Below are 15,616 nucleotides of genomic sequence, written 5' to 3'. Positions count from 1 at the left end.
AGTGCAGAAGTTACAGCGCAATAATGTTTATAGACTAAGCTTTATAGCTATGGCCCTACCACGTATTGACCTGATCTCGACAATCACTCATTCCAAGAAATGGACATGCACCCCGCTACCTTCACCTTCACAGCAACCGCACTACCTTCTTGATTTGAGCACTCCACAAAATCTGTACTATCAAATCTATCAAGAATCCCACCTATATAACCATTAAAATCCTCTACGTCAAAAGGGTCTATGACTGCCAAACTGGACTTTCCTCTTCTAAACTTGGAGTGTAATGTGCATTTATTATATTGGTTTTTATACATAAATTAAATACCAATTATTTTCATTCTAATATAAAAGTGGAGTCAATCGAATGTTATAATCTTTGAAGATATTTTTTCTTATAAAACTACATAAGAAATCCCTTTGCTTTAAAAAATGAAAGAAAATAACTCATGTAGCATTCATCATACTATAGATAAAAGATCTATAAATAACGATAAAATTGAGCTAAGAAAGAGTATTATGAAGGTGGAAATGATAAAAAAACATTTCATTTTGATTTTTTAACTTAGAAAATAAGCCTTCAAGATATGAATCATCGGAAAAATAGAGCTAATAAAATCATTAAAAAAATATAAAAAAAAACTTGTTATTAAAGATTTCAAATAATAACATATAAGAATTATTTTGATAGATGCTCATATATGTTAAGAATAACTCTTATATGGATGTTAATAGTCAATTATGCAGCTATTAACAAGTTAAAAATATATAAAAATAATGTAAAAATAATTTTTTTTAATGGTTATCTTGACCAAGAAGTCAAATGGAACAACTTAGAGGGTTTGTTGTTTTTTTTTTTAAATGTAAACTTGTCAAATTATTATATAGTTTAAAATAAGTTTTTAAACAATGATTTGAAAAGTTTGACAAGCTTATGTTATCAAATAAGTTTAAAATCAAGAGATTGATAAATGTATTTATACAAGAAACACAGACAATGATTATTTCATTTTATGTATTTACGTGGAAGACAAAATTAATTTTAGGCAACAATAAATATATTATTGTCACAATTTATTTTTGTGTATGAAACTGCGCTGAGTACATTTTAAAAGTATGTTTACTTGAAGAAACATTAAATTGATTTTTTAAAAATGTTTTCCAATAGTTTTGGTGTGCTAATGTCAAAAATAAGAAAAATATATAAAAAATATTTTAATGCATTTTTAAATAAAGTACTTTTGAGAAGTATCATGCACCTCAATACCAAATACACGTTATGTTTATATATATAAAAAAATGTTAACTGATAAGTTTAACATGAAAAGATTGGATGTTGTAAATGTCATACTAAAAATAAATTTTTTTAAGATATATGATAGATTTTTATTGTCTTAACCTCATTATGTTGAAAAAACTATTGATAAATTTTTTAAAGATAATAATAGCACACTATCAAAACATCAATGCATATAATTATACATATGTTGAAAAACAAAGGTGAAGGGATACTCCAATTGAAATATTCTCGAATTATTGAAAGCTTAATGTATATTATAAATTGCATATGACTAAATATTGCATATTCAATTAAGAAGCTAAGTGGATTTACTAATAATCCAGGTTTGCATGATTGAAAAACAATAAATATGATACTTAAATACTTGGTTTACATCTTAGATTATGGGTTACACTATAATAAGTATCTTAAAGTACTTAAGAGATATAATGATGCGAATAAAATATTTGATACTATAAACTTAAAAATCAACTAATAAATATATTTTCATACTTGATGCAGCGACTATGTTTTGAAAGTCCTTCAAGGAAACATGCATCGTATGATCTATTATAGAATTAGAGTTCATTGCTCTCTTGATAACGTTTGAGAGGAAACTAAGTGACTTCAAAACCTTTCAGAGGATATCTCATAGTGGTTGAAGCTAGTGCCACAGATTTGTGTCCATTCATTGTGATATCTAGTCAACATTTGAAATGGCAAAATATAGTATGTATAACGGTAAGTCTAGACATATATGTCGTAAATATAATACTATTAAACACTTACTTTCGAATAAAATTATTATCATTAACTATGCAAGGTAAAAAATAAATTATTATGAATTTATTTACTAAAAATTTAACAAGAAAGCTTGTATATAGTTCATTAAAAAGAATTAATTTAAATTTTTAAAGATAAAGTAGTTGTAACCCTACTAGTTGAATGAAGATTTCAAGATTTAGGATTAACTGGTAATGAGTTTAAAACAAAGAACCTCTAGTTTCTTAATTTTCTCCTTGCATATTCTCGTTTAGAGAGTTCAATTCATATACTTTCTTGAGAAACAAGGCTTTAGATTACGATAGGAATTGCTCGAGCCATGTCTTACTTCCATAGAGTTGGAGAAGCTAATAATTTGAGTTTTTTGTATGAAAATAGCATAACTGGAAGAAATTTTTTTATTTTTTACAAACTAGTATAATTGATTTTTTTTTTTAAAAAAAATAACGTAGTTTAAATAGTTAAGAATAGCACAATCAATAAGAATTTAATAGATTGTGCTAGCTATTCACGGTAACGCAACCAAGTTGTGATAAAAAAATTTAAAAATAAAGGGTTGCGCTACTGGTAGAAATGTAAGCATGGTGCCTAGGCAACACTTCAAATTTTATTAAAGTGTAGGTTTTGTCATTCCTAATAGCGCAACTACCAAAACTATGATTTTTTTTTATGCTAGCTTGTATAAAACGATCTCCACTTGTGCTACTTTTAAGAAAAATCTTCAAAAGTTTTTAGGGATTTCAAGTCCCGGAAAGGATTGCTTGTCATCTAAAGTAATTGGAGAATAGTTCTGAAGGGAATATTAACGATCTAAAAAAATAAATTTAAGAAAATATCTTTCTGTGATGCATGATCATGCATGTGAATTCCCTGTTTCTTCAGTCGCTATCGGGGCTGTGGCTTGCAAGACGGGGTCCTGAAGATGCATACATTTCACCCACCCAAGAACAAAAGTTGTGGGGGCGGCTGGTTATGTTTTTTTCTGGATTCAACTGAGACAAATTGCTTGTTGACAGCTTACCTTGCTCTTATCTTTCTTGCTTCAAGGGATAAGATGAGCCCACCATTCTGATAAGATGCCACCGTGCGGTTGCCAACCATCAACATGCAAGGATTCCAACTCGAATTCGTTATCCTAAATTTGTAGTTCACCGAGGTGAAGTAGTGGAGTTTCTTCCTTTCCATTGCAAAGAAGAAGAAGACGAAGAAGAAGCAGCTTTGTCTGAAACTAATTGTAGGAGAAGATTAAATCAACCAGCAGAAAAGGTTGCATTAGTGTGGGTGCGAGTGTAATTGATATTTTTTTATTTTTCTTTTATATTAGCCTATCAAAATAAAACAAACAAAAAAATAAAAAAATTAACAGGTAAAAATATATATTTTCTAAATACACTTGTTCGAATAACCATGAACAAGTAAATCATCTTTAAATTTTATCATGGGATGAGGGGAGATTAGAATTTCTGAAAGACCACATAGTATTATTTCTTTCTTGGCCAACTGATGTGTATAGAAATAGCAAATAGATATGATTCTTTCCTCCAAGAAAGTGCTTAGAAGCAATAATAGAGTAAGAAAAGTTTGTTGATTTTCGACAACTTCAATTACAGCTATGTTTGCTAACTGAATCAGCTTCATTTATTTTTAATATTAACATATTAAAATAATTTGAAAAAAAAATATTAATTTAAAATAAAAAATAAAAACAATATTTTTTTAAAAAAACACTTCAAATACATTAAATCAAACAGGTACTTAACAATATTTCTAGCACGAGTTTCTAACACGATAAAGCTAAGTGAATATTCCTCTGACCATCACGTACAGGTACTTGGATATATATGGCAATAGGCGTAACGATGTAATAGTATTTGATTCAAACTTTATCTTATGCCAACAATTGTCAATTGAAATGACATTACCTTTTCAAGTACCATAGTTTCCATGATGTTGTGAAAGATATTCAGTGATGATCTAACATTATTAGATAAGGATTGAGTTGAAAAATTGATACAATTTAAAAATTAAAAAATTTGAATAATTGAGTGATGATCTATAGACTAGGATTTGATTTGAATAAACCATATAAATAGTATAATAAATATTTTTATAAATCAATAAGATAAATTTAAGTTCAAGAGGAGTTTGACTACACTACACTAAATTTACATTTTAAAATTGAAATAATAAAAAATTTAATTGTTAAATCAAGCTTAAATCATTCCAGTGATTTTACATATATTTTTTTTATAAAAAGTCATTTTAATACTTATTGAACAATTGTATCTCTCGGAATTAGACGTAGAAGTTATTATTTGAGTTAATTTTGTTATTTTTCTAAAATATTTTGGATTTATTATTTTTATTTTGAATCCTATTTTAATTTTCATATTTTTTTAAATTTTAAATTATTTTATAGTAAAGATAGATTTTCCTAATTTATTTAAAGATACTGTAAATCTTATGAAAAGACAACTACTGTATACTTAAATTGAAAAGAATAAAATTATAAATTTAAAGTTTATATCTTCAAATCTTTTTGTTCAGTAAAATTTTTATGTTTTTTATATTATTGTCGTACTTGTAGCTTCCACAGGCGTCAATTTTGAAAATTAAGTTTTTACTGTTGAGTTAGGAAAGCAGGAACTCCAAGAAACTATAAAATATTATATGATTGTGATTATAATTGATTTGATGTTCAAAGTCCCCTTGTAATTTATGCATCGTCTCCTTCCTCCCACCATTATTTCTGCATCTTCTTCATTTTCGATCCTAATTTTTTTAACCTTTAGGTTTATTTATTTATTTTCAAATTCATAATAAAAATAAATAAATAAAATTAAGTCTTCAACATTTTTTCTTCTCCACCGTATATCATAAAACTAAGATTTATGGTTTCTCAAAAACTCAAGCAACTGTGTCATTTTTAGTTTTCATATTTGAATAACAGGAATCCAGAGTTATCGAGAAACTATATTTTCCCAGTTAATTCACTAACTCAATCTGTCGTCAAAAGAGTTTATCAAGGACACGTCTTTCCCTCGTCTCTACAGCTTCAACTACAATATATATATATATATATATATATATATATATATATATATATATATATATCATAGTTTCATCTACAACGACGCATTCAGTGCCAGCAACGAGTTTGAATCATTTACATTTCTTCTCTTATCCGTCAGTAAAAGAAAATATGGGCTAATAATACAAAACCTTTGCTCCCCTCTGTTCATCAATAATTCAACCCTATGCCACCATATATACATATAATATTGTTACTTCAAAATCAATGGCCATCAATCACGATGACATCTTACCTTGCTCTTATATTTCTTGTTTTTTTCCTCCGATAAAGTGCTCAGAAGCATTATTGAGTAAGAAAAGTTCGCTGATTATCGACAAGATTCCAGCTAGGCCTTGCTGACTGATTTAACATTTTCAGCACACGAGTTTTGAACATGATAAAGCAAGTGAGCATTCACCTGACCGGCATACCGATATTAAGATATTGCACACCATCGCCATCAGTGGAACCCCACAGCCTCATCACCATCACCATCAACCCCTAATTAATTAATATTATCATCGTAAATCCTCTTCTTCCATATCACAATCCTTAAGTTACAGTCTTGCAAACCAAGATTACGCAGTTCATAGTTTGTGGCCTTTTCCGACGTGTGGTGATCGCAAACGTTGCTACTGTTATGGCTGACGATGAATGGAGAAGGTGAGCAAGAGAAAATCAACGAGGAGAGAAGAAGTGGGACGGCGAAGAGTAATATATATGGGAAGGGTAATATGGGGTCTTCATGTCTAGTTACTTTTCTATTTTCTTAAATACATCGAAAGTTAAGAAAACTGCATTTTATTTAACCAGCTTTTCCCTGTAATCTGGAGTCTAGACACATGTCATGTCGTATCAGCACCCTCCTGTTAACAGCGTTGAAACGCCGTTAAACATCTATGATTTTAAACCTTAACGCGAAATGGAGATCTCATTAGTAAAAAAATATCTTAATTTTTTTTACATTTAAGTGTGGTCATATTTTATCTTGTCTTTTTAAATATTAAAATTTATATTAAAAAGTTGACAGTAATTTAAATATTAAATCAGTAACATGCAAATTCAATCAACGGAAAAATTGAATTTATTATTATAATTGATTTAATACCCATATTAGCCTTATAACTTATATATCTTCCTCCTCTTGCTATTATTTCTCTCAATTGGTTTTTTTATTATTATTCAAGTTCCTTTCCAAAACAAAGATGGTTATTGATGAGGCTGGAAAAAATTGTTGGGAGGAATATAAAATTGAATCTGAAACACTTGGTGGACTTCCAACACATGTAAGAAAAACTTTTTGATGTTTAAATCAATATAATATTTGTACAGTTATTGAGGAGAGTGAGTTATATGCTCCATGTTTAAATGTTTCTTAAGCATTGTTTAAATTTTATATTAGATTTATGTTGTATTAGATTTGTGTTAAATCTTGTGTTGTCTAAAAACTTAAAATCTAGAGAGATTTGTTTATATAGACATTCTTAAGATAAATATCTAAGATAGAAGATATTTATAAAAATATGTACATTATATAAAACATTACATAGACCCAATTAAACTTGGTTCAAGAATTAATATTAGTGTATAGTTTTTTCATGCATTATTAAAGCCCCTCAAAGTCTTACAAACATATATGTTTGGAAAACTTGACCAAGCAAGAGAGAGAAATGAAATACTTAAAATGGGTAATGTTACCCTTCGTATGTACAGCTACCATAAAAAATTGTTTGTGGGCGTAGGCATAATCGTCGGTGTTGTCTTGGATGTAGCCGTTGACGTAGCCATAGGCCTAATGCTTGCTTAGCTGTTGGCATGTCATTGACGTAGCCTTGGACATAGCCGACATAGTCACCGTTGTGTTGTTGGCATAGTCACCGCTATGTTGGAGTTTCGTTAGCCATAAAAAGAGCTTTTGAGAAATATGAATGAATTGCCTTTTTGTTCGTTCCCCACAAGCAACACCAATTGATAAGGCTAGAAAAAATCCTCATGAGAAAGGAGGAAGATTGGAGGTGTTTTTTATATACCGATAAAACTAGCTAAAAAATCTAAATAAAAAACACTTTAAAAGATAACTACTACTACACTATCTTCAAATCTCAAACTGTGCTGTAAAATTTATTCGGATATCTACATGCATGTTAAGCTCAAATACAAGTAGACCAAAACTAGATTCTAATTCTGATACTGTTTCTCTTCTCTTTTGAAGCTACAAACTATAATTGATTTAATACCTAAAAAATAAACAATCTAATATCAAATCTCCAATTACCTATAACACAATTTAAATTAAGCTAGAAGCTTAGATTCTTGGAAAACCTAGATCATACAAAAATCAATTCTAACACAATCTCCAAAACAACTTAATTTCTATTAGATTCACAAACTTAAATCTCACCAACCTAAAAAATTATAACAAAATCGATATAAAAATAGAAAAGAGGCATGATGAATAGTGAGATAAAAGAAGTAGTAGAATTAATAAATTATGAATTATAATTTTTTTTATTAACGCGAGTGTCCGGACCAGTTTGTGCACACCTTGATTAATCTTACGGGTCTTGAAGTTAACGACCATGTAAACCTCCAATGACCCTGAAGTTTGTGGGATTTGAACTGGTAATCTCTAGAAAATCAACTCAGGGCATGACTAGTTGGGTTATACCCCTCATGATTAATTATAATTTGTCATCTAATTCAAAAAGAGTTTGTGGATTATAATTTCAAATAGAGTTTGTGGATTATAATTTCAAATAGAGTTTGTGGATTATAATTTCAAATAGAGTTTGTGGTCTAATTCTAATTTCAAGAACATGGGTGTGATGGTCCAGAAGAAAAGGACGTGTGATGTTTTATTTTCGTGTGATTAGCCAATGTCAAGAAAGAAGGAAGAGAGGCCAGAGAAGACGAAAAGAATAAAAAAAGTAGAAGAAAAAATTACGTGAAAGATATTTTTATCAATCTTTAAATTTTGAAAATAATGAGATGAAGTAATGCCATGCTCAAACAAAGAAGAGTCGTGATAACTAACCGCTACTTTCCTTACATCCTGCCCAACGTATGACTTTGGCTATTTAATCATGCTGCTTTTATTGGGACGAATCCATTAAATTATCAGCAATCATCTTCCTTGTTTCAGATACTGTTCAGCTCCAACATGGCCTCCATTGATGTTCTTTCAAATCCACTCAAATTCTCAGCTTTAGTTCTAATCCTATCTATATTCATAGTCCAACTCTTCCTTCGAAAATTGAACAAAAAGCAGAAAAAATACAAGTACCATCCAGTTGCAGGCACGGTGTTTACCCAACTTCTCCACTTCAACAGGGTGCATCATTACATGACTAATCTTGCTGGGAAATATAAGACTTACAGGCTGCGCGCCCCTTTCAGAAGTGAGATTTACACTGTTGACCCTGTAAATGTTGAGTACATACTCAAAACCAACTTTGAAAATTATGGCAAGGTAATTTATTTCTTCTTACTGTGATCTATTTCGTCAATATCAGAACCAAATGCTTGGTCCTTGTTTTTATGATGTGAATTGTGTAAAATTATCTTGATGAATTCAAGAACCAATTATGAGTATTCACAAAAAAAATTGTTAGGGTGATGAGAATTTGAGCGGGGATTTTTGACTGTTCACTTTTCCATCAGGATTAGATTCCAATGGCTAAAAGGGTAAAGATTTAGCTTCCTCAATCTTTGTGCAGGGGGACCATAATTACGACAATTTAAGTGGGTTACTAGGTGATGGAATTTTCACTGTTGATGGTCACAAATGGCGCCAACAAAGAAAGGTTTCGAGCTATGAGTTCTCCACAAAGGTCTTGAGGGACTTCAGCAGTGTGATCTTCAGGAAGAATGTGGCAAAACTTGCTAATATAGTGTCTGAAGCTGCAAAATCTAACCAGTCAATGGACATACAGGTTTGTCTTTGATCCACTGTCACATCATGAATTGATTTTCAAATTACGTGACCTTCTAAGCTTAACTGGTTGTGCAGGATCTGTTTATGAAATCAACCTTAGATTCGATATTCAAAGTTGGATTTGGGGTTGAGCTAGACAGCATGTGTGGATCAAATGAAGAAGGTGTCAAATTTACCAGTGCTTTTGATGATGCAAGTGCATTGACCCTTTGGCGATATGTTGACGTGTTCTGGAAAATCAAGAGGTTTTTGAATATTGGATCGGAAGCTGCATTGAAGAAAAACGTCAAAGTGGTTAATGATTTTGTGTATAAACTAATCAATAAAAAAATTGAGCTAATGCGTAACTCAAAAGAAGTTTCTTCTGTGAGTATCTCTCCTTGAAACTATTATTTCTGATAGATTGCAGAGGCATGAATTTTACTTGATCTTACATGGAAAATGCAGTTAAAGAAAGATGACATTTTATCAAGGTTCCTGCAAGTGACTGAGAATGATCCAACATACTTACGGGACATAATTCTCAATTTTGTGATTGCTGGAAAAGACACAACAGCAACTGCTCTATCATGGTTCATCTACATGTTGTGCAAGCATCCAGCTGTGCAGAATAAGATTGCACAAGAAGTAAGAGAAGCAACTAAAGTGAAAGAGAATACAGACTTTGCAGAATTTGCAGCCAGTATTAATGAAGAAGCTCTAGAAAAGATGAATTATCTCCATGCAGCAATTTCTGAAACTCTTAGACTGTATCCATCTGTGCCTGTGGTAAGAAGAAATTATATACACCTGCAATTCCTGGCCGCACGACACAAAACAAAAAGTTATAGTAGGAAAACTGATTGACTGTTCGAATATGTTCAAATAAATTCATGACTATTTACGAATTCTTCACGACTGAAACTATGATTCTTGAGCAACAAACACCTTAATTCTCACAGTATGCTTATGTTTGAACACGCTCTTATAGAGTTAATAATGCTTCCTAAATAATTTTATAATTTTATTGTTTCTGGATCTCAAAATTCTTTGCTTTGCAGGATGGGAAGATTTGCTTTTCTGATGACACTCTACCAGATGGCTTTAACGTGAGTAAGGGAGATATGGTGGCTTACCAGCCTTATGCAATGGGCAGGATGAAGTTCATATGGGGCGATGATGCTGAGGAATACAAACCTGAAAGATGGCTCAAGGATGGCGTATTTCAGCAAGAAAGCCCTTTCAAGTTTACAGCTTTCCAGGTTAGTTGAAATAAAGACTGGTCTAATTCACTTGATTAACATTCAAATAAATTTTCTTCTTCCTTCGATGTGCAAATTATCAAGATCGTGTCATCATTAAGATCTACTTTCTGTGCTAGCTCAGCTTAAGTTTATGGACTCCCAATCCCATTGACCAAATGACTAAAATCAGGCTTTCTGCTGGTTAACAGGCAGGGCCACGGATATGTCTTGGGAAGGAATTTGCTTATAGGCAGATGAAGATCTTTGCGGCTGTCTTGGTGGCCAATTTCACTTTTAAACTCGCCGATGAAAAGAAACCGGTCAATTACAGGACGATGATTAATCTTCATGTTGATGGAGGCCTCCATGTTTTTGCCCTCCACAGAAACAGTACTTAGCTTTGTAGATTAATCTTCGTATTGATGGATGCCTCCGTGTTTTTGCCTGCCACCGAAACAGTACTTGGCTCTGTATATCTGTAATGGTATTGCATCAATAACATGGGCGTAAGGCCCATGGATGGTTATCGCTATCAATGGTTTGGGTTTTTATTATATTAAAACTTATTCTTTAATATTAATATCCTATCTATCATCTTTTAGGTTCTAGATATCTATATATGTATATTTATATTGTTTATTATATATAAATTAAATTTGAGGCATGTACATATATATTAAATAATAAAATTATAAATGTTGCGCTTGCATCTCTGGGTGTGTGTGTGTGTGTGTGTGTGTGTTATATAATATATGCAGTACAAATGTATATTGCTCGAATTAGGGTTAAGTTGAATTTAATAATATTTATACATTATTTATTACTTATTTAACAAGAATATATATATATATATATATATATATATATATATATATATATATATATATATATTCCACTCGTCTAGATCAATTTAGATTGGTATTCGAGTTAAATTATCATCCCAAAACCCAACCACAAACCATCTAAGGAAACCAGGGTTGAATAGTGTTTTCCCGGCAAAGCAAAGACTTGCAAAATCAGAGGATTTATTCAAGAAACTAGTACTGAAGATCCCTCGGTTTGATTTAAAGGTGGATTTGGATTGAAACTATATATATACTAAAATAAAACGTTGTTTTCATGTAGAAATGATAAAAAAATGTAGATTTTGCCAAATTGTTTTTACTCCAGTGGTTGTAAAATTGTAATTTTTTTTTTTTAGAAAACAAGTTTTTTTTTTATATTTTTCTCTTTATACTTGGTGTTTTTTTATTTAGCATATTTATCACTATTTTTTTATCTTTATTTTTTTGTAATATTTTTTGTTTTTCTTATTTGTTTTCTTTATATTTTTTTGGAAAAAAATATTATTTTTTTGTTTTTTTACCCTTTGAATATTTATCATTCTACACTTGATCTATTTATATCAATTTTTTTTATTCTTATCTTTATTTTTTAGTAAATTGTTTTCAAATCTTTTTTCTTATATTTTTTTTAAAAAAATATTATATAAAAACTAAAAAAATAATATTTCACAATAACAATTACAACATTATTCTATTTTTCTACTATATTAAAAATTAACTTGATTAATTTATTTTTATTAATATATGATATTTACTATATTTTATTATATATCAGCACTAACTTTTTAAATCACAATTACATTTATTACTCGATGTTAAAAACACGTGTTAATAACATCTAAAAATGAATTCTTTTACATTAGAAAAAAAATTATTTAATATACAACAAAACAAGTTAAATAAACATATTAACACTTTATTTTTTATATTTATAAGCACAAATAATACTTAATGTATTTATAAAAACCTTTTAATTTATAATTAAATTTTTTAAATAAAAAAACACTTAAAAAACTTACATATTTTCTAATAACTAGTCTTACTATTAGGCACAACAATTCCAGCGTGTATTGACCTCCATAAGATGACGAGCCTTGCTCGTCTCTCGATAGACGAAAGCTTCAAAGTTGCATGATCTACAAACAGAAATTATTCGTTTATAGCATCGAAGCCATAACTCCGAATCACTTTGCCCAGCAAAGACATTGTAATTTATTAATCAATTAATCGAAAAGGCAGGCCAAAAAAGTTTGCAGTCACGAAATTTGAAATGAATAAAAAGGCTTTGCCAGTCACAAATTAATGATGATTATCGTCTATTATGCCCAGCAGGGATAAAAAAGGGCCGAACCTTTTTTCTTAACTCAAAGGAGAAAACCAAATTGAATCACAGAGAGCCGTCCATGATCGAACTCTTATACATTAGATAATATACAAGCAAGAAAAGACGATAAAAACAAGATGGATATGCATTATGCTCGTATCATTGCAATAACATTGTTGTAGTCACAGGAGGTGGAAGATGAAGCCCTGGTCTGGAAGTCCACCCTTTGCGACCCCTGTAGGCCTCAATAGCTTGTAAACGAAGCCTTTCCCGAGATGCGTCATGGACATTCTTAAGTAACTGCAGATTTCACAGAACTTCTTGTTTGAACAACAGAATATCTACTAATTCATATATAAATATGAAGAAACAATGAAGCTATACCTTAGAAGGGGCAGTAAACTTTGGGGGAGCTTGGACCACATCTCCAAATTGTATCTGCTCACGTCCAGGAAAGTCCTGCCACTCCTCGGATTTCTTGTTCTTCTTCTTCTTCTTTGCTTCCAAATACCTACATGTATTAAAAATGTGATCATGTAGATGTTCAACAACCATATGCTTGAACAAGCATGTGAGTGGGGATTAGATACTAAAATTTGAATTCACATTCAGGCAAATTAGAAATTAAACTGAACAGAACAACTACACTAAGCCCACTACATGAATATTTGTACCATCTTGTTCAAACTAGAGAAAAAACCTCCAGGGGCCATAACAGAGGTGGTATCCTCCACTACATTCTTGGCAAGTCTAATGCATTAACCTGTAGCCTTATGATTCTGCCCAAAGCAATTGTAAGCACCACATGCCCCCCAACAAAATTCCTACTGATGATCCAAAATTTTTGGATACTGTGTCGACAACCTGACCACAAAATTTCAAGTAGGAATATTGCACTTGAAATAAACAGTTCACATTTCACAAAATAAAATGCAGACAGGAATAGCTGTCATTAAGTAGCTTTCATTGCAAAATTAGGTTAGTCACAGGCACTACCAGTGTTGTCAATGGCAAAAGGCACTAAAAGACGCCAAGCTTGTAAAATGCCCAAGGTGTTAGGTGCACGCCTAGGCTCTCGCCGAATGAACCAAGGCGATATGCTATAAATTAAAAAAATATATATGTATAATATTATATTATAATATATAAATCTAAAATATATATCTTCGCAATTAAGATTAGATCATTAGAAAATATAAAATATCATAAAATAGTCATATAAAGTTGTATTTTTCACCCTTAAAATAAGATAATTTAAAGTAGTAACGGTGTTGTCAAAGGCGAAAGGTGCCAAGCCTGTAAAATGCACGAGGCACTAGGTGCTCGCCTAGGCAGCACTTCATTAAAATTCATTGCCTAAGGCTAATAGAGGTGTTGTGGCCTTGCTTGTAGCGCTTATGCAAGCACCTACACGCCTTGTCACTGGGCACTACCATTACTCACTGGCATCTATTACAAAAATCACATTAGTTTCCCGAGTAAAAGGTTTTCCCCATAAAAATAAGATAACAAGATGAGACCTATGGGACATACTTGCTCATACTTTAAACATCCCAGAGAGAAAGTCCAAGGGCCACTCATCATGAGTTAGATACAGAACTAGCTAACTCAGCATGTAATCACTCTACTCAGCAAAGACTTATTCCCAAACACAATTGTGAATAGTTACATGGATGATTTCCCTCTACTCTATTTTGTTTTAGCCAACTTTCTAACATGCTTTCACCGTGGTATATGTTATCCAATTCTAAAGCAATTTTAGTAAAATCAGGGGGTGTATGGACTTTCACGAGGAGTTCATCGCGAACAATTTTCACTCAATCTAACTTAATGTTACTTTAATTGGCTAATAACACAGACAATTATGCTGCAAGAAATCAAGTATCACTTCCAAGCTGTCAAGAATTCACGAGGACTAAAAGCAGAGGGATGGCTTCAAAATGCTTACTTTTTCTTGCGCTCGCGGCGTTTCTCAACAGTTTTTGATTTATGCAGTCCCATTTCAAACCTAAGATCATTTACTTGCTTTTTCTTTTTCTTCTTCTTCCTCTTTTCATCTCCACTATCCTCCACAATTTCTTCGACACCTTCATCTTTCACCATTGTAGCTTCATTCCCTTCCTCATGAGCTCGTTTCTATATATATATATATTTTTAAAAAAAGACATTCATGCATAATCAGAAACAAAGAGAGAGAGAGAGAGAGAGAGAGAGAGACAGAGAGAGGCATTTATCAGTTTCTTAAGAGACCAAAAGAAGCACTTACTTTCTTAGCATCACCGACTTCTTGTTTCGTATTCTCTTGACCGGACATTGAATTTTTAGCAGAGTCTAAAAAAAACAAAAAAAAAACGCGTAAGTGAAGATAAAAAAGGGGGAAAGAGAGAGAGATTGGGAAGTGGAGGAGGGTGTAGAGAGAGAGGGGGTACCGTCGTGAAGCTGAGAGGTTAAAGAGATGAGTTTGCGGAGTTTGGAAGGGAGAGCGTCCACTTGGGAGGATTTAGGTGGGGGAGGTAGTAGAGAATGGGATCCTCCATGCGCCGCTCTGTAGTTTTTCTCTCTTCTTCTTCTTCCTTTACCTCCCATCTCTCTCTTTCTTTTTTCTTTTTAGTTGCTATCCCTAACCCTAATCAACTCTACTGCTGCTGGCTGGCTGCTCCTCTTTCAGGTTTTTTCTCTTGCTTTCGACTCTTTTTTTTCTTCTTCTCTTTTATTAATTTTCACCAGGGCGGGCGCTCCAAACTGACCTATTGCGTGGCGATCAACTTTAAACTGACCCGGGTTAATCTAGTAAAAGTCTGTGATCATGGGTTAATCCGGTTAATACAAATTAATTTAATTTTTTTATTTTATAAAAAAGAATAAAAATAAAAATAAAAGGTTTTGACTATATTTTTTTGTGCTAACTGAGTCATTCGTCAACCTAAATTTTTAATTGGACTATACCATATCAATTCTCATTCTATTTCATAAATCAACTTGCAATCGGATAAGTTTTAAAATAATGGTATTTGAAAACAACATTGCTATTTCTTTTCTTCTCTTTTCTCTAAGCTATCGTCCACTTCATCATTATTAACATTAATAAACACCAATACTGTATTACTGTTATGTATGCTTTAAAAATAAAAATATAAAAAATTGTGCCCGACGCATGG

General features: G+C 31.5%; 2 protein-coding genes across 2 annotated transcripts; one reads left to right on the top strand and one right to left on the bottom strand.

Moving 5' to 3' along the window:
• Nucleotides 1-8,123: 8,123 nt before the first annotated feature.
• Nucleotides 8,124-10,869, top strand: LOC133682778 (cytochrome P450 704C1-like). Its single transcript, XM_062106296.1, has 6 exons — nt 8,124-8,601; nt 8,849-9,064; nt 9,142-9,432; nt 9,514-9,834; nt 10,107-10,307; nt 10,499-10,869. Exons 1-6 carry the CDS (start codon nt 8,293-8,295, stop codon nt 10,685-10,687), a joined length of 1,527 nt encoding a protein of 508 aa, XP_061962280.1. The 5' UTR covers nt 8,124-8,292; the 3' UTR covers nt 10,688-10,869.
• Nucleotides 10,870-12,383: 1,514 nt separating this feature from the next.
• LOC133681709 (uncharacterized) lies at nt 12,384-15,176 on the bottom strand. The gene is made up of 5 exons (XM_062104816.1): nt 14,888-15,176; nt 14,725-14,789; nt 14,407-14,594; nt 12,843-12,969; nt 12,384-12,758 (listed from the first exon to the last, which is right to left on the bottom strand). The coding sequence occupies exons 1-5, from the start codon at nt 15,042-15,044 to the stop codon at nt 12,618-12,620; spliced, it is 678 nt and encodes a 225-aa protein (XP_061960800.1). The 5' UTR covers nt 15,045-15,176; the 3' UTR covers nt 12,384-12,617.
• Between the last annotated feature and the right edge of the window lie 440 nt (nt 15,177-15,616).

The sequence above is a fragment of the Populus nigra genome, chromosome 2 (genome assembly GCF_951802175.1).
Source record: "Populus nigra chromosome 2, ddPopNigr1.1, whole genome shotgun sequence".
Lineage (NCBI taxonomy): Eukaryota > Viridiplantae > Streptophyta > Magnoliopsida > Malpighiales > Salicaceae > Populus > Populus nigra.
Note: the sequence above shows the minus strand (reverse complement) of the source record. Positions and strands in the feature narration are given on the sequence as shown.